At 36.0% G+C, this 26,401-nt stretch overlaps 2 protein-coding genes and 1 pseudogene across 4 annotated transcripts; 2 read left to right on the top strand and 1 right to left on the bottom strand.

Annotated features, from left to right (window-relative positions):
* On the bottom strand, positions 1 to 112 carry LOC138241455 (U2 spliceosomal RNA; annotated as a pseudogene).
* An 8,610-nt stretch (positions 113 to 8,722) lies between these two features.
* LOC107077160 (uncharacterized) lies at positions 8,723 to 14,363 on the top strand. 3 transcript variants are annotated; one of them, XM_015345461.2, is made up of 11 exons: positions 8,723 to 8,817; positions 9,353 to 9,421; positions 9,632 to 9,676; positions 9,779 to 9,844; positions 10,079 to 10,426; positions 11,213 to 11,260; positions 11,989 to 12,120; positions 12,599 to 12,631; positions 13,105 to 13,212; positions 13,504 to 13,565; positions 14,058 to 14,363. In XM_015345461.2, the coding sequence occupies exons 2-10, from the start codon at positions 9,365 to 9,367 to the stop codon at positions 13,531 to 13,533; spliced, it is 867 nt and encodes a 288-aa protein (XP_015200947.2). In that variant the 5' UTR covers positions 8,723 to 8,817; positions 9,353 to 9,364; the 3' UTR covers positions 13,534 to 13,565; positions 14,058 to 14,363. The 3 variants fall into 3 exon arrangements, with proteins under 3 accessions (XP_015200947.2, XP_015200946.2, XP_015200948.2); XM_015345460.2 differs by having other exon boundaries at positions 8,792 to 8,860; XM_015345462.2 differs by lacking the exon at positions 13,105 to 13,212 and having other exon boundaries at positions 8,792 to 8,860.
* A 4,311-nt stretch (positions 14,364 to 18,674) lies between these two features.
* LOC102687952 (uncharacterized) lies at positions 18,675 to 23,661 on the top strand. Its single transcript, XM_015345477.2, has 11 exons — positions 18,675 to 18,749; positions 19,647 to 19,711; positions 19,813 to 19,857; positions 20,275 to 20,328; positions 20,471 to 20,773; positions 20,904 to 20,957; positions 21,065 to 21,190; positions 21,571 to 21,606; positions 21,728 to 21,829; positions 22,914 to 22,982; positions 23,381 to 23,661. The coding sequence occupies exons 2-10, from the start codon at positions 19,658 to 19,660 to the stop codon at positions 22,947 to 22,949; spliced, it is 810 nt and encodes a 269-aa protein (XP_015200963.1). The 5' UTR covers positions 18,675 to 18,749; positions 19,647 to 19,657; the 3' UTR covers positions 22,950 to 22,982; positions 23,381 to 23,661.
* Positions 23,662 to 26,401: the final 2,740 nt, after the last annotated feature.

The raw sequence follows: 26,401 nt of genomic DNA, 5'->3' as shown, positions 1-26,401 counted from the left end.
GATAGATAGATAAGACTCTATTAATCCAGTAGGGAAATTGAGTAAGCCTATCAAGCATTAAACTGATAAGAACAGAAACTACAATTGATCTGAGCCATAGGCCAGAAGGTAACCCTGATATTACATCTTGGGGATGGGGGAAGAAACTGGAGCAAAATCCCACATTTCCATGGGAATAACATACAAACTTCACACACAAAAGGCATTTAAATAATATATTTAACTCAGTCCTCAAGAGCTGTGAGTCAATAATGCTAACTGCAGGGCCATCATGACACCCAGAGTACAATACATGGTAACGTTATAATTATATGCTTAAGACTATGTACTGAAGTATTTACCAACACATGACAATGGGAAATGTGAGTACCCAACTTGCATCCTTCCAAAATTGCCAAACACAGATATATGAACTTGAAAAATAGCATTACCATGGCTTAAAATGGACTTAAAGCAAGGACTGATGTCACACGAAACGTCAATTTTTATAATCCTTAATCACTATTACACATTTCTGTAATGATATTTTCAATATTTTCTCAAATTTTTAAAAGGATGTGGTTGTGATAATTATTATGTGACAAATCTTATGAATCATGTTAGAATCCTTAACTCTGATTGGGTAAAAAATCAATAGAAAGCTAATGACAATTCTTTAAAAAGGTGAGGTTTACAACAAATTTATAGGACAGAAACCCGTCAGCATTCCTGACTGTACCAAAGAAACACATCCACACAAAAAGGTAGGTTTTGTTAAATATTGTTTTTATAGTTCTTTTTTAATAACTTCTGAGTAGGTTTAATGTACAGATTAAACAAATATACTGTTCAAGATCTATATAATACTTTAAAATGCATAAATATTGCAAACTTTCAGGCTTTTAGTCTTTATTAATTAACTTAAGCAAAGTAACAAAATTTGAGATTAAACCTTAACATTTTGGGAAAACAGTATAAGCCGACAGATTAATATGGTATTTAACTGCAATCTTTTTTTCTTCCTCAGCCAGGACTCAGGCTGAAAGAATGAAGCTTGTACTGTTTTCAGTAATGCTCTGCTTCTTAGCCCTCTTTCCGGTGAGTATGTTATTTCAGTAACATCTCTTACTTACAGAAAAACTATTTGATAGTCTTTTTGTGTCGCCCTACATTGTCTTGTCCCTCTTCTGTTTCAAGCTAATTACAAGTCTATCCTTTTCATCATACAGGTTGGAACTGAATCAAAGGTAAGGGTGTTTTTTCTTCACATACTGTACTAGCTTTTCCAATATAAGTTTTTTTTCTTCCATGATTTGTCATGGCAGGGAATATCAAGTCACTTGACAGACAGACATTTCCTAATAATCTAATAATCCTAATAACAACTGTGTTACCATTTGTTTTTTTTCCCTGTTAATGAACATTTATTAAAAGCATTGTTCTAACTGGATATTTACTTTAAAAAGGGGAGGATTTGAAATGGGCTGCTAATGATCTTTTTTGTATAAAAAGGTGAAACTGCTTGTTGGCCTTAATGGAGGGCTGGTAAATGGACTTAATCCAGGGCTGGTTGTAAATGGTCTGACTCCAGCTTTACTGAATGGTGGTGGATTAACTCTACAACCACAGATTGCTCAGGTAAGCATTTTGCTCCCTGTAACTTTATGTCTCCTGGTTGGTGATAAGTTATACCTAAATCAATATATTTGAATTAATACTATTATGCGATGATACATATTCTGATGACAATCAGATATTCAGACAGGAGTAGGTTTTTAGAGTAGGTTTATTGCAGTGTACAAATAAAAGCCTGAAGGAAAAAAATACATTTTCAGATTACTCAAGGTATAAATGAGGTGAAAATATATTTTGGGATGTTTCACACAAATGTTCTTCTTCAGCATGTAAAAAAAGAGAGAAACCCATCTAACACACTAAAAAGCAGAAAGGTGTTCCTTTTAAAATACATATATATAGTACAGTACGTCTGTTTCACTGTTGAAATTTAGATATGTCACAGCAGTGTGACTTAATAAGTGCAGAACAGTTGGTGGTGGCTGCTAACCAATTCTGTTGAGAATAGACAGTAATAGAAGTCTGTTCAGATGGTTATGACCCCTCAGCCTTATAAAGTGCAAAAGCTTGTTAATATCCATTCACTGAAGCCATGGCAACTGTGTGCTGTTAATACCCACCACAATCGTGAAGGCGTTCTTGTAAGATATCCACTCTATCGATACATTTTAGGGAACGACAGGAGGCTGTAGAGGTGTACAGATGATTTTCTAATGTACGTTTCTTCTCTAGGTGGTTCCTGGTGTTCCATCATTTTTGATGCAACAACCAGGACTCCCTGTGAATCCGTTTGGCCTGCCATTCTCCCCTGGTCTGGCAATGCAGCCTGGCATTCCTCAGATTCAGGGACAGCTACCTCCACCTCCCAATGGGGTAAGGCCTACTGAACTGGAGTCTCGGAATGTGTTCTTAAGTTATACTTAAATACAATGTATTTTAATCCATACTATGATGTGATAAAGAACTGCAGTTTCAAAGCCAGGACAGGGACAACACCAGGTAGCAGGGCTTGGAGGGATTAACAATAAACGGATTGAAAAAAGACAATCACCTTTTCAAGGACACTTTATTACCCAGTAGCGCTTCTGCATTACTATATGTTAGAGTGTGTGCTCATTGTAAGTTTGATGTATTGTGGAATATATACGTTTATTTTGTTTAAAGAAATTAAATTAAGGTTTGCATTAAGGTTCTTTCACTTGCCATCCCAGCAAATGTGTTGAGGAAGGAACTGTGCAAATAGTGACTCCTTATACTTTTAATAACATTTTGTGTTTTTATATCCGTTCACATTTTCAAATTTTGTAATGAAAATGATCTTAGAAGAACAATGCAAGCTTTCACACAGCATCCCCTTTTTTGTTCCCTTGACAGGGCCTGATGTACTATGTTGCACTTTCTCAAACAGCCCAGAATGGAATGAACCCTCTGCAACAGCCAATCCTGGTATGGTGACTCCAGTGTTTAATACATTATAAAAGCTTCACCCCAACGGTTGTGTTAGTTAAGATAGCTTGGGATTCACAGAAGTGTTCAGGAACCAATAAACCTGAAGAAATTATCACGGAGAGAAAGGGGCAATAATTCAAGTACTATCAGGAATGCACAGGTCCGATAGCTCTTCTCTGCTTTAAATCACAATGTCCTTGATGTACAGTATGAAGTGCTTTGCAAAACAGATCACAGTATGTAATTTCCTTTTTAATGACACCAAACATATGGATGACACTTATAAAACAATGAAGCAAACGTTGTATGTTATTTACAGTATCTGTGAAATGGTAATACGGTATTGTAATGTTTTCTGGGAGTGAAGAACTTGCTTTTGAAGTCATAGTGCAGTTGCTGTGCTGATTTGGTTTGAAGAGAAACTAGTTTGATGTCTTTTGAGTCAATAAACAAACCTAGATCCTTACTATTATTACATTAACTATTGCAACTGTTTTGTAGAAGTGCACATACAGTATATGAACTGTATGTAACATATAAAAATGTATTATCCCTATTACAATGAAAGAAATAATGTGTATTAATAAATACAAACTAAAAGAATTAATTTTTGTTATACAGGTAAAATGCTTAATTCGAGGGCTGTAACATATCTTTAGAAGTAGAGGAGCATGATTGGAGCACAGCTTGAGTCCTATAGTCCAGACATCTCCACCTGGGAGTCTGGGCTAAGTCATTAGCAGGCTGAGATTCTCCTACTAGCTTAACGCTCACGGGTCTGTGCATGAAGCTTGCCGTAACCCCTGTGACCTGCCAGAGGCCTTTCAGCAAACAGTGATGTCAAGAGTGTTGTTACTCATCCAATCAAAACTACTGTAACTTCAGAGCAGATTTTTGGTAGAATCACAAAAACATTCCAGATGATTCTCGGCCCTCTTATGTTGCTTTGGGAGTGGTAAAGATTAAATCAATTGAGTTATTGTTTTTTGGGATGTGCAAGAGACAAGTACAAAATGAGAAACGCAGTTGCCGATACCCAAATTTAAAGATAAGTATATAAAGTATGAATGAAGCAAGTAATAATCATAACAGGTAAGAAGACAGAGCTACACCTTTTACCGTCTTCTATCAACACCAGTGCCAACTAGTAGGATTTCAGGAGGACTGTTATACCACACAAGTGTAGTATTTTCAAACCCAAAAACTGGATGTCACACTCTGCAGACATTTCAATAATATCCTACTTGCAATGTTCATCAGGGAGGACCAGTCCCTCCTGGGAATGTTCCACAGCAGCAAGCAGCTGGAGGTTTGCAACGAGCCCAGGTATGAATATACCTTACTGAGTTTTATAAACAATACATATCACAAGCAAAGGTTAAAGGAAATTGCTCAATATATTAGATTTAATTACATTTTCATGTATTTTTATCCTGCTTACAAAAATGCCTTATCTGATATCTTTAAATATTAAGAAAAAGGCAATTCATGGCCAACATCCAACTCTTTGAAAATTTCACAAAAAGGTAATCAAGATGTACAGTAAAGTAATATTTTGTTCTTTCCAGCGCTCTATTGATGAAAAGGCCGATGCAGAACAGTCAGCTGCAGAAACGCAGGTATGTTTTTAGACATTTTTTTGCTTTGCAAACAACCCTCTTAACTCTGGTACAGTCTTCTAAATCTTATTGACATAAAAACAGATAATTATGTGTGTCATCATAGTTGTTCACATAAGCACTGCTGTATTTCATTGGTCAAAACACATTCTTAGTAGCTTAATCAAGTAGCACAGCAAATTGTTAAATTGTTTAATTTCATCCTGTACTTTTCATTAAGTAAAATTGATGGTATTATTGGGATTCACTAACCTGATAAATTCATTTTCAGTCTGCCTTAATAATGCTGTAACTCTAAATTACTGTTCATCTTCAAAAACCTAACATATATAGAGAAACATAAGGTGCAAAAAATTGTCTATGACATCTGGAGACCAGCAGAATGAGTTGCCATTTAAAAGTCTTCTAGAACACCTTAATTTAATTGTAATTATAGGAATAACACAGAGATCACATTTTCCAACCCTGCATTTTTGGAACTGAGTGCACGAAATCAATTAATTTGTCTCTTTTTTTAAAATTTGCTAAGCTACCATATAAAAAAGTCAATTAAAGAGGGATATCGCACTTCACTCCCCTTCAGTACTTTCTGTGAATGAATCGTGCTCTGTCCTATTTCACATGATGTTCTGATGTTCTTCCATGATGCTTTGTTTCTAGATTTGAGTCGAGTGAAAGCCAACAGCGGCCGTTGTCGAAGACTGCTGAACTTGCTGAAACCCTGCAAACTGTAGATGAATGATGCCATAGACATAGATGTACATTAGATTAGTCTCTTTAGCCTATATAGTGTACTGTATACAGCATATTTTGATAAATCTGTCACATATTTCTGTTTTAGTGTGATCTGTCTGGTATTTAATATTCAATCATTTCAACGATTCATTTAAAAAAAAAGGTATTTGACCTGTCAGACACCTTGGACAGGAGATCAGGCAATTGCCTGACTAGTATTTACTAATAATTCACAAATTAGATTCAGGTGATTCAATTTTACAAACTAATATTTCTTTATTCTTTCCCTAATAGCTAATCCTAAAACACATCTACTCAAGACAGTAGATATTGGGAAAATGTACTGTATGCTCCAAGCAGTAAAATTAAATTAATTAGTAATCAACAGTTTCCAAAAACGACTGCATAAAAAATACCAAAGCTCTTTTTTGTTCTATTGTTTGAAGTGCTTGTGCTGTCATACAAACTACTAAATAAACTTTGCTTGAGTACTTATCATCTGCTGCTGTAATATATCTGGAGTAACAAAACAGGGCCATTATTAAGGGTGTAACATTACAAATGACTTTTTCATTAATCAGATTTGAGGTATATTTTGCTACATGTCAGAAAAAAAACCTGTTTAATTTTAGCTTCTATGAATGTAATCTTTAACGTTCAGTTTCTAGGAGAGATTCCTCAGATTCCTGCAGCAATATCTTATTTTGACCAGAAACAAATCCAGTTACTGTATAAACCCTATGATGGCAAAAAAAGATGTTCAATATTACACAAAATTATGAAGAATAATAATAACAACATTTTTGTGCTTTACATACACGAGGCACGTTTTACTGGTCTTGTAATGAGACGCTAGATTTCCTTTTTATTGAACAATTGACCTTTCTTAGAGAAATGCGTGCCCAGGTGTTACAGTGACTAACAGTGAAAAGAGAAATACAGGCAGGTGATGAAAACCTCACAGCTACCACATATCATAATTAAGTCTCCATAATCACCAGAGGTTGATATGACATAAAAACATCACGTGTTTCAAAAATGTATCGTAAATCCCTGAGGCCTTCACTTTCTTTCTTCTGCACAGCTTGACGTATCCTACTCATGTATAGACATATAGAAGGTCCTATGAATCTTTTTCAAAACACAAACTAAATATTTTAAAATTAAACTTTATTTAACATTTTTTTTCTTAACTACAACAAGTACATACATAATGACTGCCATCCTCAAACTGCACTCTTTGACAACATAATAAAGCCACATGTACAATATAAATGTAAGAAAGATGTAACATGTGGCCTCTTGAAGAGTGAGTGGTGTATGTATTGTACTGATGGCATCAGGTTATAGATTTCTGTCCATATGTGGTCCCTGTGAGAGCACGACTACATTTCCCAGAAACCTCTGGGGGGGGGGATGAATTGCTGCTCTCCGTCTCCTGACCACTTGCATGAAGACAATTTGTCAGGTGTCTTAGTGCTTCCTGAGTGAGCCAGTAGATGTCTACCATCTGAAGGCCAGACGGCACAACCTCTCTGTGTGCCAGCTGTGCTTTTAGCAAGATTAGTTTTGAAAATTATAAGTGGAAATGTCACACAGGTTGATAGGGCATTGCGTGTTTCAATTATTCTCGATATATGATCTGGATAAAATCATTTATAAAATCTGTTTCATTAGTGCCACTGTTCAACTGCATTTTTAGAAACCCCATCCTTACAGATGTGTTGATCAAACAGAGGAAGACCAAACATAAAACAAGTAGGATTTTTCCCAAACAAAAAGACCATTTATTACTTAAACAGGTCATTCTGAAGTACCCAGCCTTACAGTTTTTTTCAGCACCAACTGTACTGTATAAATGGGGTGTCCTAAATGGGTGAAGGAATTACTGACTTTCTTACAGCTATTCTGTAATGACTCTGCCAAAAATCTGCGGACTCAGTACATTTTTCTCCTGCTGAAAATATGTCTCACCTATGAAAACAGGAGATATTACTCACTGCAACTAAGTTGTAATTATGCAAAGGCACGACAAGATGTAGATGGTTTACCTAAATGAAGATAAAATGAGACCACAAAGACATCTGCTGGTGAAGTGGCTTCAGAAGTGTCTGATTCTTGTCATCATGGCTTACGTAACTTCTTGCTCCATTTAGTAAGAATGACTCATCATTCCGTTAATGTTTAGTAGAAAGTTTGTGTTCATGCAATACATCATTCAAAATATATTTAAGATGAAAAGATAAAAACAAACAAATAACTCACAGACAGCAGTCATCTAATTTTCATTCCAATGTCCCAATTTTCAATTTCCATTTTCATGACCAATAGCCCTTCAAAGGTCGCGATGAAATGTCATTTAAAATTAAATTAATTGATGTTTGCTGCCTTTTAAATAAAATCGAATGACAGTTAAATACTAAACATAAAATCAGTAATTGAATCAATTAGAGTATACTGCTGGAATTCATTTGTTTTTGTAATTGAATTATTGCCGCTACCCTGAAATAATAATGGCTTCACGCACAACATTATTTAAGAGCTACGGTATGTATAATCAGCTTCTCGAATATTAAAACTTTTCTGTCAATGGATGCGTTAAGTTTCTTAATGGATAAAGTCAAAATATTTTAATGGCAGCATGTTGGCCCTTTTTTGTCATCACAACTACTTGTTATTATGGTGGACAAAAAAAAATATTTAATGCAGAAAACCTTCAAATATTGTGTTACAAACAGACTGGGGATTTGCAAGAATTTGCTTTGCAGACTCTGCCTTGCACCACTTTGTCTGGAGTTTGATTCTGGTTTGAAAAGCTGTGTTTCTGGATGTTTGCCCCATGTTTGTGTGTGCCTTCTCCCAATGCTCCAGTTTCCTCTCATGCTCATGCTGGCCAGGCTCATACAGTAGGTGTCGCTGAATTGTGCACTGCAATGGTCTGGCGTCCTGTGCCATGTGTGGTTCTGTCCTGAATTCTGTGCTTCTGGGGTAGATTCCAGGTTTTCCCTTGCTAGGAACAATGGGCTTTCTCAAATGGATGAATGTATACAATTTCTTCTGAGAGGTTATGAAAAGTGACTCCCCTTTGTTATGAAACAAAGTGCAGAATGTCCTAAGATACTGTATCAGCCCACAGGGGTATAGATTTTTATTTCCACTTAATAATAAGTATTAGAATAATGTAAGCTGATTAAGCTGGGAGGTTAATACTTGGTGACGGATGTTGTTTCCATCCAGCAGGTACTATAGGTGAGGTAATGGATATAATTATTTCATTTCTGCAAAGATGTTGACATTACCAGCAGACAATGCAGTAATGTGGGATCTCTGTCTCAAATAATGAATACTCACAGATTCTTTACTACTGATTGGCTGAATCAAACAAGAGAGAAAGTTTAAAAAGCTGCAGGACAAAGAGAGCATTTGTGAGTTGCAAGGGAATTTCTGAAGAGGTTCTGAGGTGAGTTTGGAGTCCAGGCAACAACAATTAGTGAGGCTTCTCAGTAAGTTGTTTCTTCTTCCATTTGCATGAACAACCAGCCATCAAAGCATACTTTATCATATATAATGTATAAAACAAATAAAACAGAAAATAAAATACTGTAAGTGCTGTATATGCAATCATTAGTTTTTTTATTTTTATTTTTTTGATTTTCATTATACATTAGATCATAACAAATGATTGTTTAATTTAGATATACAGTGAGTTCTTAACTGTTTCAGACTACTGTTAATTTAGATAAAACTACTTCAATAAGGTTAAGAGGTCCAATCTACGTTAATTACTACAAACCTGTCAATTTGTCAACCTGCTGAATTCAAGCTTAGCCCTGTACTAAAACGTCTTGCGAACTAGTATGCCTTCCATTATTTAAGCTATATCGCCATCTAGTGGAAAAAACTAAGAAAACTCTGGTGGTATGTAGATTTGTTTTTCAAAATCTTTTTTTTTCAGCTTTATAGTTTAAATTCTTTTTCTTTCACTGTTACTGTAGAAATCACCCGGAATGATGAAGACTGTCGTACTGCTAGTCTGTTTCATAGGCACAAATATTGCCTTTCCTGTAAGTAAACATCTTATCTAAGTCGATTTTCATACCAACAACTCTACTTTGTCACGAATAAATAGGAATAACCACGGACATTAAATATGCAAATATCGTTTGACGAATTTTCCTTATAGCCTTAAATACTGTAAGTAAAAATACAATTCCAAGCTTTTTTTCCCGAATGCAAACCTTTTATTTTAATTGTTTCCATTATTTAAACTGTAGCTGTATCAAGCAAACATTGGACTGTCTGCAAGTAACAGCCTGGAGGTAAATGCCTTTAAATGTATTTCCTACATTTGATATATTGAAATTGCGCGTTCAAGAGTCTCCTCACTGATTTTGTTTTACGTTGTGTATTTCTTCATCCAGATCTTGCGGATGAATGGTCTTGGCTACACTACTGGACTTGACTACACTGGTTTAGGACAATCGCTGGTAACGTCCTCTTAATGCTTTCTTTTTTTACTATGAAGAGATATTTGGTTTGAACCAATAGGTAGGGGCGCAGGGACTGTTAGACATTTCAGAAATTAAATAATAAAAAAAAATAGTCATAGCCAAATCAATAAATCAGTATCAAATCACTTTCAATATCAGACTATACGCCATGCTTAAGATGTAAAATTGCTTATTTTACATCATATATTGACTGCTTTTATTTCCTCACAGGCCCTGCCATACGTTCAGTCTTTGGTGCCCCAGCTGCCTCAGGGCGGTGGCCAAGTACTAGAGCAGGTGCCCCTGCCAGCCCAGAGCCCCGTGGGTCCTCAGGTAGTGTTTCAGAGACAAGGCCTGGTGAGCCCCCAGTTCCTGCTGCCTGCGCAGGCCCCGCTGCACCCGGCAGTGCTTCTGCCGGCACAGTCGCAGGTGTTTTTCCCCCCGAGGAATGTTTTTCCCGTGGGTGCGCTGCCTCCCCCGGTGATCCTCTCCTCGCGCACCGGCCAAGGCCAGATGCCGCAGGGTCAGAGCCCACTGGATCCCCTGGTGCCGGAGCAACCACAACAGATACAGCCACAGGTAGGGCAGAACCGGGCTCTAATGGGAAGAGCAAGAAAACGTCACATCGTTTCCCTTCTGCAGGATATTCGCGTTTCAAAATTCAGAATGACGATACCATTGTGACTCCTTGTTCTCGTGTGTGAATGACCTCACTGCGTTCAGTGTGATGGCGTCTCGACCCCGTCCTTTAACTTTAACTCTGGTGGCTGTCCATGAATGCTTTTTGAACAATGTACTGTACTGTTTATTGTGTGGTTGTAAAGTAGGGGCTGTATGAGAAAAAAAAAACAGAAGCTGTATAACGGGATTGCTACAGTATTTCCAAACGCAGTTACACAAACACCAGACTGTTATAAAAAGGAAAGAGTTGTCCCAATACCACATACAATGTAATAGAAGTTAACAGAATTGCACATTCTTACTCTATTTACAGTATGTACTCTATGTTGTCTTACATGGGAAGTCATGTGATGCATATAATGTGTGAAAATGAACTTTGTAGCTTTTACATACTTTTATATGAATATAGATGTTCTATACAGTACATGTACAAAATACATATTGTAACGCTTACGGCCGACAAGCACTGTGTGTAAGAGCCGGCGTACCAGAGCAGGTGACGTCACCGCCCTTCCCTGTGATAGCAGGACTACAGCTACTGGGCTGTGGAGAGATCTCTCTTTAGCTCACGGGGCTAGGTCGCTGCAGGTCGCCCCCGTTGCGTTACAATATCAATTTATCTAGGTAATGAGAATTCACATAATTGATTTTCTCATGCCGTTTTCCATGTCTTCTCTGACACAGGTTGTTTCAATCAACCCCACTTCAATGTATCCACGTCAGACACAACAGGTAATGAATAATGTTTTACCAGGGCATCAATCAGATTTTACACAGAATATATCTGAATTTCAAAGATAGAAAGAAAAAATCACAGTACCTTCACAAAGAGTTGTCTATAGTTGTTATAGTTGTCTATAGAGTACTCCTATAGACTAAGCTGATTGGCAAAAATATGCACTTTAAAGACTGAAATCTGGACCGCACTAAAACAGGGGTCATGTACCAGTCAACAACTGTCATGCACACAAGAGGGCGCTGTTGCATACATGCCTACAGGCCACACTGGTTGGACACCAGTGATGTAAGCCCCCTCTGGCGTACATACAGTAGTTGTGATGAGCATTCACTGTAATTTCCTTTGTATGTGTTCTAAACACCATTGATGTACAATTAATGGTATTCACAATTCTGTTATTTGAACAATCCAGCCAACCATTCCAAGTACATTGTAACAAAATACTAGTAAAAAGGTTAAAATACTGTAACGCATACGGCCGACATTACAGGTTGTGCGACCCGGTTTACCAGTGCACTGACACTTACGGAGTAATTTATTGAATGACTGTTATTATTTATGATGTAAATGAATAAAGAATAGACTGTTTGCACAAAACAGTATGCTACTCATTAATCAGGTTAAGGTGCGACACTTGCACCTGCAACAGCTGGAAAACACGTAGGACAAGCAAAACATGAGACTGGTCCGCCTCCAGTCATGATAACGATATTATTTTCAGTTCCAGGGCTACCCACTCTACAACTACTATCAGTTCCTTCGACAGCAAAGTAGCTCGTCACTCCCAACACAAGTGCCAGAGGGGACACCTTCTGAACCCGCCATCCTCCCTCCAACACCTGGACCTTTACAGGTGCCTATAGCACAGTACTGATTTAATCATCCTAAATTAAAATACCATAGTCATTTGTTGCATGCGTTCAGTACAGCACTTGTCTTACTTGCAGTGTCAAGTCGTTTCTCTAAGTCAGGGACCTTGGGGTGGAATAAAATGCCCGTTTTGCTTTTTTATCCAGTCCAGTGGTAGAATGTTGAGCTAACTGATGTCTCGCTTTTTCAGACATTTGCAGACTGAGTAGGTGTTTAGGGTCGTCCAGACTCATCCCTGTAGGTTTGAGTGCATGGAAAGACCTCTTGTCTATTTAAATAGGATGTGGCCAAGACGTGCAAACAATGACTGTTCTGCTGAATGGGAAAAAAATAATCCAGTTCATGTAGAGCTGCTTTAAATAAGCAAGTGAGCAAAAAAAAAAAAAAAAAAAAAAACCTGCATAGCCATACAAATTAAAGACCCTTGTGTCTTAAGTTAAAGAAAAATATTACTTTTACAGAGAACTCCTCTAAATCATGAAGAAGACATAAAAGTAAGTTCAATTTTTGTTTTAGTTTCATCAAACTGTATATTACTTTTTTATTTTAATGTAATATTTTATAATTTGATGTAATAAGTTACCATGCTTTAATTTATTTTGTATGCAGTAATCACACCAGGGATAAGATTGTATTCCAAAGGTTAGGAGTAGAAGAAATAAAACCTTTTAAATTAATTAATGACTGAAAAAATCCTTTAATTGCTCAGATGGTTGTGTGTAATAGATATGGCTTTTATTAATGTTAAGATTTATCCAGAAATCTAGGTAAAATTAATAAGTCACTATATCGGTATGTTGCTTATCAGAATTATTTTCATTACAATGTAGACATATGCACTCTCCATAACATGCAATCTATAACTGTATTATCACATTGAAAAGAGGACCTTGTCACCTAAATGGTTCTTAGTATATTATCTTATATTATTATTATTATTATTATTATTATTATTATTTTACTGCAGGAAACCCAAACTCAAGCAGTACAGGAGTCTACCACTGTGTCATTTCCAGAAGCTTATCACATGCCTACCACTCCTTCTGATCAGGATGTTAATGCAGTTACAGATGAGGTGCAGTACAGTTAATATATGTATACGGTACATACTATAAACAGAAAATGCATAGTATATATAATATATAACACTAAGGGTTGCAAGTATAAAATACACGGTAAAGTAATCTTCATTGTTAGCATTTATATGTCCGTTTAAAGAATGCTAGTCGTGATAAGGTCGCTGTCACAAATTAATTTATCACACTCTAACAACATACAACTTGTTAGTTATTATAAAACGAAAGTAGACAGAGCAAACAAAGGTGGATAATTTATTAATTTGTTTGTTCATTTATCATTGAACCAGCCAAATGTTGCAAGCCTCATGGAGCCATAGAGGAAGACTTTTGAACAGACAGTAGCTAAAAGGTATTATTTTTTTTTATCACACATAGTCTTTGTGAACCTGAAAACCCAAATGTTTAATAAAGGCATTTCATTAAGCAATTTTATAGGACATAATTAAATTAGTTTTTACCAGGTGCAATGGTTTTCTCAAAGCATCTAAGACATTCTGGATAGATTAGTAGGAGTCTGTAAAATTGTCTCTTTGTGCGTGTCTGTGTGTATGTTGGCTTGTCAGAGCGTGGTCTCCTGACCAAGAATGTCTCACCTTGTGTCCTGTTTTCTAAAAAGAGGTTCCGTATTTCTCTGGTCTTTTAGTAAGGATCACAGACTTTTCATAATTGGAGGATGGATTGTAATATTATATGCTTCTTTTATTGACACAGATTCTGTATTTAAAAACAATTCTAACAACAGATAATAGTGATCTGCGTGTTGCATGTTTGAAAGCAAATTGACCGTATTCCAAATATCACAGTACTTCTTTCTAAAAAAATATTATTATTTATTTTACAGGGTGAAGGAAAATCACCACAGATATGTTTTGGATGAGTGCCCCCTAAAGTAAAAAAGCTGAATCTGTGAGATGTACAGTATTAACCACAGTAACACTGTTGCAAGCATGTTAAATATCTGGAGTCCTTCCATTGTTTTTATTGCTTTACATGGAAAAATAAAACCTCTTGTCAAGCTCCCAGCATTAACACTGTTTTGTTAAATGATAAACTATTTAATTAAATCTGCATGTTCTTTCTTGGTACTGTACATACTGTATGCTATGTCCAAAACAAAAATCAATAAAGTTTTGTTCTTGTAGCCCCACAAATGTGTGTTTTCACTGACTGCAAGTGTAACACATTTATATTTGTTCGGTCATGATCAATTTTAACAGCTGAATTTTTAAAACATGCTGTAGTGATTTACTTATCGATTCTCATGTTAACAAAGCAGAGAGACAAAAGGCCCAAACAGGCATAATCACGTAGGAGTCAAAACTAAGAATATAATAAGATCTATCTTTCCAGAAAACATGTACTAAATGCTCTTGATATATTTTAGATAATGAAAATTAGATATTCTGTATTTTAATCTATTATAAGTGTATTAATGATTTACAAGTCTGTTCTCCAAATTATATTTTCATAAAAATAATTTGGCTTTATCATCACTGGTATCCTAGGTGAGTTACATACTGTATGGACCCATTTGCATGGTTACTGTTCTTAGGGGTCCCCCACTAGGATTGCACATACTTCCAGTTGGCCACGAGAGCCCTTACCAGTTACCAAGTTCATCAGAAGCATCACAATGGATGGTGACCACACTTCCGATGAACATTTTACTACAAATTCACTTTCCCCTCCAACAAACCACTGGCATTGAGGCTGCTGTTGTTGTGTCTCTACACCTTGCCTTGTGCTTAAATTGTGCTGTTCATACAGCTGAAGCACTGTACAAGCACAGGCTTGACAATTTCTCAGCTCACTGGTGGGTTAGATTAGGCCAGGGCACCTTTCTCAATAATGCATACACATGTACAGAAGATTCATGGCATCACAGAACAGCCACAAAGTGTGGAAAGTATTGGAGGCACTTGAACATGAAAAATGCAGATGGAAGTTACTGCATAATCTTAAAACTATGGTTTTTATCCCTACCTTGGCTTTTAGGTGCTAAGTGTGATGAAGCAGCAGCTCAAGATTCTCAGATTTTCTCTTGACCAATGCCTTTGGTAGGAGCCAGAGAGAATCAGTGAAGACTTTCCCTGAAGCAGTGCCCCTGTATTCCTCAATAACAACTTGCATATTAGATATCTGATTCATGTACTTCACAGTTATGAACAAGAGGTGGTCTTCTATATCTTCCTTTTCCTACATAAATATTTAAATAGTACAGACATACCATTTATCTCGTGAAACCTTCTACTTAAGCTGTTGTATCATTATCTCAAACTGTTGTGTTTTCCCCTCATTCCTCCTTTAGCTCATCCATGCTCGGTTGTGAACTTTATTTTCAGTATTTCACCTTGAACCCAAGTCTAATTTAATGTTAAAAACCAACATTTTGCAAGTCTAGCAAAAGTTAACTAAACATAAAATTACAGAATTCAAATTAGCCTAATCTCTATTTTACCACACATAATTTGGAGTCATTGGGGCTTGGTATGAATGTACAGCAGTTATGACACATAACCTTGAAGTAGTAAGTGGTTGGTGGAAAAGCCAGACACAGCTTAACACTAAAGTGACTTCAGCATGTATTTGTCAGAGATTATGCTGGATGACGTTTGGAGTAATCAGGATACCATAACAAAGCAGCGTCTGACTAGACATAAAATCCCACTATTCATTATTTTACACTCTATTTTTTGTACTTATGTAGCTATTGTACTGAACTCACATTCAAATTCAAACTTTTAAAAATTCCCTCTTTTTCATCTTCTCTAATCACTGTAGATACCGCACAAATTAAAAAAAAAAACACTCCGTTAAAACATTAATTGACCTTTTGCAAATCGCTTGGTTGTATTTGAAAGTCTGTTGCAGCCCTTATTTTAAGATAAGATATAAATTGATCTATATATGAAACAGCCATTTAATTTGGGTTAACATAATTGTAAATACTGTATTAGATAGCATTCTAAAGCTTTTAATAATGAGAGGCATTGGATTTACTTTTCTTGTAACAACATATTTGACTCCCAAGATTTAAACATAAAATAGTAGGCATAGATAGTAAAATCATAACTCACATGCGCTGGCACAATTTTGTTACATACGAATGAGTTTTTAAAAATGTAAATATATTAAAAATGTTTTGAACTTGCTTGTCCTTGTCCGTGCTTTTTGATACGGTATTGTAGTATAGTTACACAACAAAACTTTATTCTCCTTAACTGCTCTTATTCCATCTTTGTTCCTAAAATCTTCATAAAACCATTCCTTAATATTGGTCCTACAAACAACAGTACAATCATTGAAATTCGTTTTATCACTCACTGGCAAAGTATCAGACCGATAAAATATGACAGAAGTGACTGCAGGATGTACTTGGTGTTATGCATTTTTCCAATAACCAAAGTGTCCGTCTTAATTAACAAAGTACATTATGCGCTCTGAGCATTTGGATGAAACTTAATCTGCTGGAACTACATCACTGTAGCTGTTAACAAAATAGCAAAAATAACAAAAAATACAATCATTTCTCTGGGAATGTTAATTACTGACTCTGAGCATAGGCAGAGTTGCCATAGAGCAGTTGTACGTCCTATCCTTGACAAGTTTCTGCCAGAGACGTATGTAACTATGATATAACCAAGTTTGCCAAAAAAACACAGTCCAATCAGGAATGGTGCTGTGGAGTCACACTCCTTTATGACAGACTGTCGTGTTTTGGAGCCTGCAGTGGAACTGTATGAAGATAACACTGTAATTCCCTTGCCAGAATGCAGCCTTTCTGTGGGTTTACACCTGAAGCTGAAGGCAGCCTACTACAGACCTGTCTCAGAGCAAACAAGGACACTTTCAGCCCCTTGAATGTTAGGATTGAGACAGAGGAAAGTTGACAGACCAGGGGAAATCTGGCATAAGCATATGAAAAGATGCAAAGCTGTTTGTGAGGTTTAACCCTGCAGATCTGAGGCTATAGGCATGCCAGTGAATATGGCATTTCTTTGCACATGTACAGCACAGTGTCGTCCAAAATTATTTGGACAAAAAAGTGAAAAATTATATTTGCTTTACAATGAAGCAATTTGTATTGTGATCATAAAATTTATATGAATGATAATCACTACTGAACATTTAATTTTTGGAGGTAATTCCGTGCAAGCATTCTAGTGTATTAGAAAAGTAATACTGTGTTCAGCCCAATGATTTCTAGTGATCACACAGATCATATTTGGACACTTTATTATTTTTTTTTTTTTGCTTTACCATGAGGCAGTGACCTAAATCATACAGCCAAAAGACCAAGCAGTTTTTCAGGTCTCAGAAATCAATTTCTGGATTTAAATTCAAGAGAAAATGCATTTTATTTGTTGAAGAAAAAAGTAAAATCAGAACACTCCAAGAATAAGCAAGAACTCTAGATGAACCAAAGCATCTCAGATAATTACAAATGGAAATGTATGCATAGAATTACCACAAAATAAAACTATATTATTTTGTACTTACCCTTAAAATTAATCTTGTGATTGCGAGTACAGTGCTATTCATAGTCTTGTCTTTACTGTCTCAGTGCTTTTTGGTGGGCAGTGAATCTCGTACCAGTTGGTACCATGCATCCTAGTGACCTCCTGATCTATTGAAATCACTGGCAAGTGGCACATTGACTCTTTTTCTCAAATGGCTTTCAAGTGCCTGTGTTCCCATATACAGTACACAGTTCATTGCATTACATTATTCTTGGAATTAATTACAAGACACAGGTATAAAAAAACAAAACATCCTAACTGCCTTTCAAGAAAAAGTAACTTCTTCATATACAGGAAGTATAAGAATTGTCATGATTATTCACAATTACATCCAACAAGAAATAACTTTGGTAATATGTAGAGGGATATTTCAATCCTTGAATGTCAGAATATAATCATGAAAATCCGGCTGTCTTTAAAAACTGGTCTCACGAACAATTGGAATAATATTACACAGGATGTAAAAAGACAACTATAATGGTCACTTTCTCTGGGGGATTTAAGATACTGTGTTATTGGTGACAATTTTGGCCCTATGTTTTTTGTAAATTGCAGATTTTTATTTTCTTGCTATACAAAACAAATGAAAAAAACAAAACTATTTTGAAGTTGGTTGGATATATACTAAATATAAGTGATTATTTTTATTCTTTGTACAATTCAACATTATAAATAAAAAAATTACAACAGAAAAACGAACGCTATTGCTATAATTGCAGCAGACACTGTGCGGGTACAGGACAGGATGTATCTGTTCTCCATAATACTATAATTTGTATGTCTACTGCTTACAGTAGGTGCCTAAATCCCAATGATGGGGTGAATGATGTCACACGGAGCTTGTCTAGCATCTTGTGATTCCAAGAGCTGATTGGTGGAGTCGGGATGCAACACAAGCTTAAAAAGCAAAGGAATACAGAGATGTAGGACATCTTCAAAGAAGATCAAGCAGAGAAAGGGAAAACGCAGATTAAACTCCTTGTCCTGGATTTGAATTGAACACCTGCACAAAGGTAAAAAAATAAAAAAATAAACGTGGTTTCCACACACTGTTTTTGCCTATACTACTCATTGTTTTATTATCCATAATACAGCAATCTGGATCAAGACCAAACATTTTAAGAGTTCTTAAAGTAACATTTAATAATTGATTAATACCAATTTATAGTCTGATAAATCAAAATTAATTAAATGATTGTGGATTTACTGTATATTTGTACCCCATAATATATTTGCAAAACATTCATAGAAAACCAGTGAGGTGAAAAAAACGTCATGTTAAAAATACAGTATTCAAAATTATTTAGCATCTTTTCCTCAGGCAAAGTCTGAAAGCCTGGATCACATGTGATTCTTGTTAGTTCTTCTATACCTGACAGCACTCCTAGTGAAAGTAATAAATGTGTGGGTGCCTAGTAAAAGAATTACTAATAGGAGGTGTGATGTTCTAATTCTATCGCTAATGAAATCACATCTGTATAAGAAATGCAAACTGTCTTTGAGTGTTGGGTATTGATGACATACTGTACAGAATTATATTTTGGTGGAAAAGGTAAAGTATATGGACTAAGGATTCAAACGTGTTTAAGGATTATGAGGTCATAAAGTGCTAGAAAAGTCTTGAAAAATAATAAAACTAACCTATTTCCTAAATTAAATGGATTTCTTCTTTAATGTGGACTTACGAGTGATGTGTGTGTTTTCAACAGCATATGCATTTGAGAGCTACTGTATAAATATGAAATGACTTATGTGACCACAAAATTATTGATAATCTTCACAGAATTATATTATTAAAATCGTCGTCAAAATAAACATGTACTGTATATATACAAAAGGCTTAAATTTAATAAAAGGGGGGGGGGATTGTATGAATTTTTCAATCAAGTAAAATATTTTTTATTTTTTAGGGCATATTGAAATGCATGCTGCTCTGGTTTTCCTCAGCCTTGTGAGCACATGCCTCACAATTCCAGTAAGTCATGTTAATCATACTGCTTTTCAGATATAATCCCTACTTTAAGAACATTTTTCGCAGAAAAATCCAAAAGCCATAATGCCTTTTTATTCCTCTAGGTGTACCGTCAGCATTTTGGATTGTCAACCAGTAACAGCAATGAGGTAAATGAGCAATGAGGTCTAAAGACATCAAGAAATGAATAACTTGATTCATTTAGAGTAGTGGTGCAAGACATTGCAAGGAGAAAGAAAACAAAATGTTCCAGTTCTACGAAACATACAGGAAGTGTTCCATACACAAGCACTTTGTAGCCCTGATCTCATCAGACCTCAGAAGATAGGCAAAGCTGGGCATTGGGATCGTAGACCCGTCAGGACATTTTAATATGTACTGTAATAATAGGTAATATTATTCTGGTAAAATATTAATAAAATGAAGTCATTGATTGGTTTAATTTGTACAGAAACATACAAATGTTTTTCATGACCCAGGCTTTTCGGATAAGGGAAATGTAATGTAAATCACAGCTGTGCAATGCTCCTTCCTCCTGGTTTCAGGCACTTCTTTTTCTTTTGCAGTTCTTTCGATTATCCGGGCTTGGATACAGTGGTGTTGGATATGGTCAGCCACAGGTACTCTTTTTTAATATTGTTTTTTTCCCCCATGTGTTTTAGCAGCCTGCTAGGGCCAAACCAAACAATTAAGTCTTAGGATGAGAGGCAACGAGTACAGAAAAGGATGCCCGGGACTTACGATCCTTTCTCCAAACTCTAGGCTCTGCCTTTCATCCCGCCATACATGTTCCAGCAGCAGCAGCCTCCAGATGTGGTCGCTCTTCCACCCCAGCTGTCCCTTAACCCCCAGGTAACGGGAGCCGGCCAGGGACCCCTGACTCCTCAGGGACCTCTGCCCCCTCAGTTGCTCCTGCCACCTCAAGTGTTGGTGCCCTCCCAGGGACACCTACCCCCCCAGATGCTCTTCCCCCCCACCCAGCAGGAGCAGCTCCCCGCGAGCCCACAGCAGCCCCTGAACCCACAGGACCCGGCTGCGCCTCAACAGCCGCAGACTCCTAACCAGGTAGGTCCTGCTCCCGTCCGTGTCCTCACCCAGCTCTCCTCTGTGTAGGCCTTTTCTCTGTATTGACCCTGTATGTGGACGGTTCAGTATCACGTCTACGCTTAAAACGACCATTTCTGTTCATCCCAAGGTGCTGCCCCAGTACTATCCCTCTATCACCTTCCCTCAGCAGCCTGGAGGACAGGTACGGTCATGTTTCCTACCTTAGCCTCCATGTTTGACTTCTACAAGAGAAACAAGCTTTAAGATATTGACGTTTCACGAGAGGGACTTGTTTGTTTCTGTGCACAGGGCTTGCCTTACTACATTGCGTATAGATACCCTCACCAACAGCCACCCACAATCCTCCAGCCGACACAGAGCCCAGTTCAACAGCAGCTGGAGCAGCCGACACAGGTGCCTCAGCTGCTATTTCAGGTACTGTACAGAATAAGGAATAATCGTGTCCTGTATGGTGTTAGCAGAAAAGAAAAGCATTAGGAGTGCCTGTTGTAAGATTTACTCTTAGCATTAGGATTCATTTGTACTAGACTGACTTCACCAGTCCCAGAAATAATTTTAATGGATGCATTAAAGATGTGACCAGAGAGGTTAAAAGTTACTTTTAGTTTTGTAATGAATTAAAAAGGGGAAACAGTTTTGGAAACAAAGATAGCAAAATCCTTTTTTATTTGGCAAAAATAGCATTTGGCAAAAAAATAAACTATCGCATAGAAAACTAACAGATATGATGAAAATGATCATCTAAACACAGGATTATGCTGTTCATTCACTTTATCTTACAATTCTCTTTTCAGAAAGCATCCCAGCAGCCACAGGGACAGGTGGAACTGGTAAGTATTTAAAACATGACCTGCACTATGAGTGTACAGTATGTGTAAGTCTGTTTGTGTGCGTATGTGTGGTATGTTTCCATTTGTGTTATTATTCTCACATTTTATTGTCTATTTTTAGGAAAAATTTGGCCAGGTTACACCTGAAACTGGAGCAGAGATATGGCCAACTACATCTGCTCCTGAGCAGATTACGGAAGCTACTACTACTGGGACTGAGGAGGTACAGTACTATATTTGAAATCCAGTTTATCACTGCTGCTATTAAACTTGACAATCAGTTGCTGCACAGAGCCAAGTCGTCTCATGCTCTTTCTTGATACCGAGTGGTACGTTTCAGTACCGAAATGAACAAAGGTCTGGGTTAAATACTTTACATATAGTTAGATTTTTTAACTGACCTCCACCTCTCCAACTGTGGAGGACTTCTTTATTTTATTTTTTTTCACTCTCATATTTGTTCTTATTACACAATAACAAAAAAAAATTACACTCACAAAAAAAATAATAAAACAAACTTCCTAGTAATATTCTAAACATCTAGTGCCAATCAAGCTTGCTTTACATATAGTTGAAGTTTTGATTTAATATGGGCCATGATGCTTGTGGCAATTGGCATTTGCCAAACTCCAGAGAAGAAAGAAAGATTTAAGCAGCACAGTAGCATTGCAGAGTTAGCATTCCTACCTCACAGCTCTTGGCTCCAGTTCAGTTCTGCACAGTGCTGCATTCTGTGTGAATAGTACAGTACATGCTCTGATGTTTGAGTGGGTTTCTGAATCGCCACTGGTGCTTCCTGAAAGCATTCTGGCTACTTTAAGTGGTGTCTCTACATTGTCCCTGTGTGCTTGTGAGCATAGACATGACAGACAGATGTCCTGTCTTCTCTTTCACACTGTGCTTCCAGGACCTTGGGTTGCAACATGACCCTTATCAGGAAAAAAAAAACAACCTTCTGATGGTCTTCTGAAGCTGGAACCCAAGACATTGTATAAAGGAGCACCAAAGATTACTCACACACTGAAAACATTCATACACAGAGGCTCTCACACAACAATAATGAAAAGTAGGCATGATAAGAATTTAAAAATAGGAGGCCTAAACATTTCTGATTGGGTGTGTGGCTAGACAGCTTGTAGAAACTTTGACCTAGCAGGTTTTATTTTGTGTTTTCAAATAGATCTTCTTTTTTTAACAGTTTGGATTACCAAACTGTTATCCTGGTACCTTATACCAATCTTCTTAGAACTCTTTAAACAAATTAACCAAAAAACATTCAACCATTGTTTTTGTTTCCTTTTTTGCAGACTCGTCCCAGCTTTTCATTTCTTTTTGAACCTTAAGATCCCCAAATCAAGAAGCTGACATCCTAAATGGTAAATGGCCATTACAAAAAAATCTTTATATGACTGCATTAGGGACCGCATACCATACCTCTGGAATTAAGTGGGAAGGATAGTAAATAAAATAATCCAAAGAGAAGAACTTAAAATCATTTTAGGAACTCAGGTGAAATTTTGATGTGTTTAGGAAACAAACATTTTAATATAGTTAGTACCCTCTACATTCCTGTATTCACAAAAGGTGAGCATAGAATCATTCTGTAGTTTTCAGGTTCAAAACCACTTGTTTAAAAGACTATGCAAATAATACGTAAACAACTGTCTCATTCGTACATGGGACTATAATTATTTGTATCGACAGTGGACGCTAGTATTCCATAGACTTCAGCTGAAGCTTTCCTAACGTGTATGTTTGTGACCTCTTTCTACAGGGACAAGTGCATCCTGTGAGTTGAAGAAACAACTGGCAGCTCTTCACTTATTAAATTCTTTAATTAAATAATAGTTGAATCCGTCCAAAACAGATTTACGTATTAATGAAACTGCTTAACAAAAATAGTTTAGCTATAATAAACATTATAAAAATGCCATATGAATCTCTTTAGAGTGTTCTTATCAATATCAATACTAATCTGTGCCAATGTGTCTAGAGAAAAGACTTTAATTGTTCTCAACACATGTAAACATTTCCAAATTGAATAAAACGTTTTAACCACTATGCTCTTTGCCATTTTTGAATACATGCACGCATAATCATGGAACAATTTATTCTTTATAAAGTATTTTGTTTTATTATGTACTGTATGATAAAATTATAACTTACAATTGAAAATAAAGGGAGTATTTTTCATCATCAGTCAGAAGATATAAGATGTAATTTGGTTGAAAAAACCCTTTGTGTTCAACACAGTGATTTCAAGTAACTATGTATCTAAATTGTACTGTAACAATCACTTTAAGTAATTTTTAGAAAGTAAAAGTCTGTATCTGGTTGTATATTATACAATATGTATGAAGTCTGCCACCCACTGAGCTCCCTCAACTCTTTATGTAAAAACACAATGTTTTTGTTCTAATATGATCAAATATATGCATGTTAGTATGCAAAAAGAACAGGCATATAATTTTCTTTAATTACTGATCATTCCAATTATTCTCACAGTTAACAAATACAAAATTCATGATTGTAAACACAAAAAAAAACATGACTCAACTTTGTTGTCTCAGCACGTTTGGAGGACACTATTAGAAACATTTTTAGCATGAACAAATACAGTACTGAAATCATAGTCTTTCACATGATGTGTAGGGCTAGGCATGCTAAAGGGGCACTAAAAGGGAAAGCCAAATGGTGTTAGTCCTAGACGTCAGTAGAAACATGGGAAAGCTCTTATTAGGAGGTGACTCACACAGCTGTCTAGCTCTGCTTCGAAAGAGCAAAGGCTCACAATAGCAAATGAGATGAAAACAAGCAGGACACAACCAGCTTGGCAGTCTCTGTCAGTGGCAAGAGTCACCTGAAGACAAAGTATGTTTTTTCAGCCGAATACTAAAATCCAAATACTGAAAGATACCGTATAATTTGGACTGATAATGAAAAAAGAGGGCTATTAATGCAATCCTTTCCAAAAATCAAGAAAAATAAATACTGCTGAGATGTTTGTCTACAGTATGCCATATCCCATTTGCAGTGTAAAGCCTCTCTATTCAGCATCAATCAACTTATTTCTTTTGTTCTGTACCATGCTGGGATCTTGTTTTGCATTTTAAAAGGATTTATATTATTTATCATTGTCCATGTCCAGGGTGTACCCAGCCCTGTGCCTATTGCTTGCTGTGTTAGGGTCCGACTACCCAGCAACTCTGAATTGGATGAAGCAGTTAGAAAATGATGGATGGACTATTTATCATTGAAACAAGGCTTCATTTTAAGATTTACTTTATGTATATTTATTTTGTGTGAACTAATATACAGATAAAATCTTATCTTATAAGTACATACTTACAAATTATGTTAATCCATATTCATATGAACATTAAACTGAAAAGACAACAGTAAAAATGTATGAAAATACCCCTTTGAAATTATTTTTGGGACTGATGGTACTATACTTTACTCAAGTCAAACACAGTCAGCATTCACATTTATAAAAACAGATTAATTTTGATAAGCTGTTTTTAAAACAAACTGCTCTTAGATACTCAAAGTTTCATTAATCATAGTCATTACAATATTGCTTCTCCTATATAAAAACAAGAGGATGAATAAGACGGACTTGATGGAATTAAAAGCTCATAAAAAATAAATGCTGAAGATATTTCTGTCAAACTTTTTAAATAAAATCGATGATCTATAATTGTTAGAAGGGCAAAGAAAATTTTGTAGGACTGACTTAAATAGTGGCACTATTTTTTATAAATGTTTATGTCTAAAATTCCATTAAAACAAGGTCTCTTTCAATTTTATGAAGGATCTTGAAAATACACATACCTTTTTTCAGCTAAAACTGCCAATTTCACAGTCATTATTTTTAAAATTTGCCTTAAACACGAGAACATTAACATTTTACATTGTATGCTATGTTAATCTGTTAAAGAAAATGTTTTATTTTTTATAAAAAGTCTTAAAATAATAAACAATAGACATTCAATAAAGAGAATGTGTTTGATTCATCTAATGATCTGTGTCAATATTTTACCTTTTTAATTCCTATGATTATTACCCATTAATACAAAAATTATGACACCTCTTTAGTAGAAACTACAGTTTTGGCCTAAGAACCAACAATTATAAAATAAAATTCTTAAATTAAATAAACAAAAAAACATAAATATTACCTTCTTCTGACAGCTAACTTTTCAGTCTTGCTCTCTTCCTGTTCAAAGACAATTACAACTATTTTATACCGTGCCTGAAGTATCCATTGCTTACATACATACACTGATTCATCGTTCAGACTTCAACAGACGATTCCATTTACCACTTATTTTACCTATGGATCAAACTTGGATTTTCAGGTAAAACGCTTAATCCCTATTATATCCTATGTGGTCTGTCAAATAAAATATAACAACTGTTCTGTAGTTGCTATTGAATGAGAACTTTGAGTTAACACACAGGAAACAACACAATAAGAACATACTGCACAATAAGTATGAACTCTTAGATTAAATTAAGAGGAAGTGGATCAAGCTTAATCTCAAAATCAGAAGTAGGTAATAAAATAATGTTTTAAAAAGACACATTTTTACAATTACTCCATTACTCAACAAATCTCCCACTTGACTGTGGCTATTTTAGGATTTCACCAGGCTTTGAGCAGTTGTCGTTTTATTCTTACATTTAAACCCATGATTAGAGTGAATCACTGCAGCACTGGGTGTGTCTGTTTCTGCAATAATTAAATTTGTATTTTTAACTGATTTATTTTGTCTTAGGTTCTTAGGGGGAG

The sequence above is a fragment of the Lepisosteus oculatus genome, chromosome 1 (assembly GCF_040954835.1).
Source record: "Lepisosteus oculatus isolate fLepOcu1 chromosome 1, fLepOcu1.hap2, whole genome shotgun sequence".
Taxonomy (NCBI): domain Eukaryota; kingdom Metazoa; phylum Chordata; class Actinopteri; order Semionotiformes; family Lepisosteidae; genus Lepisosteus; species Lepisosteus oculatus.
The sequence above is the reverse complement of the archived record's forward strand: the minus strand, read 5'-3'. Positions and strand labels throughout refer to the sequence as shown.